This window comes from Rhinopithecus roxellana, chromosome 6 (assembly GCF_007565055.1).
Source record: "Rhinopithecus roxellana isolate Shanxi Qingling chromosome 6, ASM756505v1, whole genome shotgun sequence".
In the NCBI taxonomy this organism is placed as follows: Eukaryota; Metazoa; Chordata; class Mammalia; order Primates; family Cercopithecidae; genus Rhinopithecus; species Rhinopithecus roxellana.
Window position 1 is genome coordinate 135,434,605 of NC_044554.1, and position 2,204 is coordinate 135,436,808.

Consider the following 2,204-nt stretch of genomic DNA (forward strand, 5'->3'; position numbering starts at 1 on the left):
AGGAGACCAGTAACTATAAGGAGGTGCTTATTTATTTATTTAGAGACAGGGTCTCACTTTGTCACCCAGGCTGGAGTACAGTGACATGATCGTGAGTCACTGAAGTCTCAACTGCCTGGGCTCAAGTGATGCTTCCACCTCAGCCTTCCGAGTAGCTGAGAGTGCAGATGGGTGCTGTCACACAAAGCTGATTTTTAAATATTTTGTAAAGATGGGGTCTTGCTGTGTTGCCCGGGCTGGTCTCAAACTCCTGGACTCAAGTGATCCTCCTGCTTCAAGTGTCCCAAAGTGCTGAAATTACAGGCATCAGCTACAGAGCCTGGAGGGTGGTTATTAAAGAGAAAAAGTGCGGGACAGAGATGTAGGAGCTTAGGCTTTATGTGATGGTAACAGAACCAGGGAAAGGTTTTTAGCTGGGTCCTTGTGTGGTTAAAATGAGTTTCTCTGGCCTGGCGCGGTGACTTCTACCTGTAATCCCTGCACTTTGGGAGGCCAAGGTGGGCGGTGGATCACGAGGTCAGGAGTTCGAGACCAGCCTGAGCAACATGGTGAAACCCCGTCTCTACTAAAAGCACTAAAATTAGCTGGGCATGATGGCGCCTGCCTGTAATCCTAGCTACTCAGGGGGCTGAGGCAGGAGAATTGCTTGAACCCAGGAGGCGAAAGTTTTGGTGAGCCGAGATTGCACCAGTGTACTCCAGCCTGGGCAACAGAGCGAGACTTCATCTCAAAAAAAAAAAGAAAAAAAAATGTGTCCGTCTCTCTCTGTCACTCAGGCTGGAATACAATGGCAGGAACACAGCTCACTGCAGCCTCCACCACCCAGGCTTAAGCAATCCTCTTGTCTCAGCCTCCCAAGTAGCTGGGACCACAGGCCTGCCACCTACTAATTTAGCTTGCCTGGCTAAATTTTTTTTTTTCCTTTTTTTTTTTTTTTTTTTTTTTGATATGGAGTCTTGCTCTGTCACCCAGGCTGTTGTGCAGTGGTGCAATCTTGGCTCACTGCAAACTCACTGCAAACTCCGCCACCCAGGTTCACGCCATTCTCCTGAATAGCTGAGACTACAGGTGCCTGCCACCATGCCCGGCTAAGTTTTTGTATTTTTAGTAGAGATGTGGTTTCACCGTGTCAGCCAGGATGGTCTCAATCTCCTGACCTAGTGATCCGCTCTCCTCGGTATTCCAAAGTGCTGGGATTACAACTGTGAGTCACCACACCTGGCCTAAATTTTTTTGTAGAGATGGAATCCTTATATGTTTCCCAGGGTGGTCTCCAATCCTGGCCTCAAGTGTTTCTCTAGCCTCAGCCTCCCAAATTGTTGGGATTACAAGCATGAGCCACTGCACCTGGCCCTAACGTGGAACTTTATGTAGCTCTTACACACAGGCTGCTATGTAGCTGATAAGGATAAATGTTTTCAGTGTAGTGCTTGATTATTTGCCTTTTTTTTTTTTAAGTACAATTTCCATTTTATTTTTCTCCAGAGAATAGTCTGTCTCAGTCTTAAGGACTCAGCTCCTTACATGGGCTTTGGTGGGGGACGTGGGGCAGCACCCGCAGGTCTAAATTGGGGAGGGGGTGTTCGGTCCTTGCGGGCTTCACGAGATCGATTCCTGACTACTTTGCTGTGAATTGCACAACTCACACAGTAATGTAGCTTCACATACAGCTTGGGAAGCACATAGGCATCAAAGACGCTCGCTTCAGAAATGTCCCTGACCGCTGCGGCCTCCACTATGTTTCGAATGACGAATTTCTTAATGGCCTTGTCCTTGGGCACGCATCGGGCACAGTTAGTGCAGCGAATAGGCTGCACATGGCCGCGGCCCTTTTTGGCACGACCGTTGTTCCTTCTTTTCTTTGTCATTTTGGACTTACGGACCAAAGAGAGCTGCTTTTTTTTTTTTTTTGAGACAGAGTCTTGCTCTGTGACCAGGCTGGAGTGCAGTGGCGTGATCTTGGCCACTGCAACCTCTGCCTCCTGGGTTCAAGCAATTTGCCTGCCTCAGCCTTCTGAGTAGCTGGGACAGACTATAGGCATGCGCCACCACGCCCAGCTAATTACTGCTGTCTTGTATTTTAATTTTCTCTGCTTATTAAATGTTTGAAGTGATGCCAGGCATGGTGGCTCACACCTGTAATCCCAGCACTTTGGGAGGCCAAAGTGGGAGGATCGCTTGAGGCTGGGAGTTGGAGACCAGCC

The 2,204-nt window shown here is 48.6% G+C and overlaps 1 protein-coding gene across 1 annotated transcript; it reads right to left on the reverse strand.

The window, feature by feature from the left end:
- Positions 1 to 1,443: 1,443 nt before the first annotated feature.
- LOC115898127 (40S ribosomal protein S26-like) lies at positions 1,444 to 1,890 on the reverse strand. The gene has a single exon (XM_030931826.1). It carries the CDS (start codon positions 1,866 to 1,868, stop codon positions 1,521 to 1,523), a length of 348 nt encoding a protein of 115 aa, XP_030787686.1. The 5' UTR covers positions 1,869 to 1,890; the 3' UTR covers positions 1,444 to 1,520.
- Positions 1,891 to 2,204: the final 314 nt, after the last annotated feature.

Coding starts and splice junctions, on each gene's coding strand:
- LOC115898127 (XM_030931826.1), bottom strand. CDS start 1,868: ATGACAAAGAAAAGAAGGAACAACGGTCGTGCCAAAAAGGGCCGCGGC.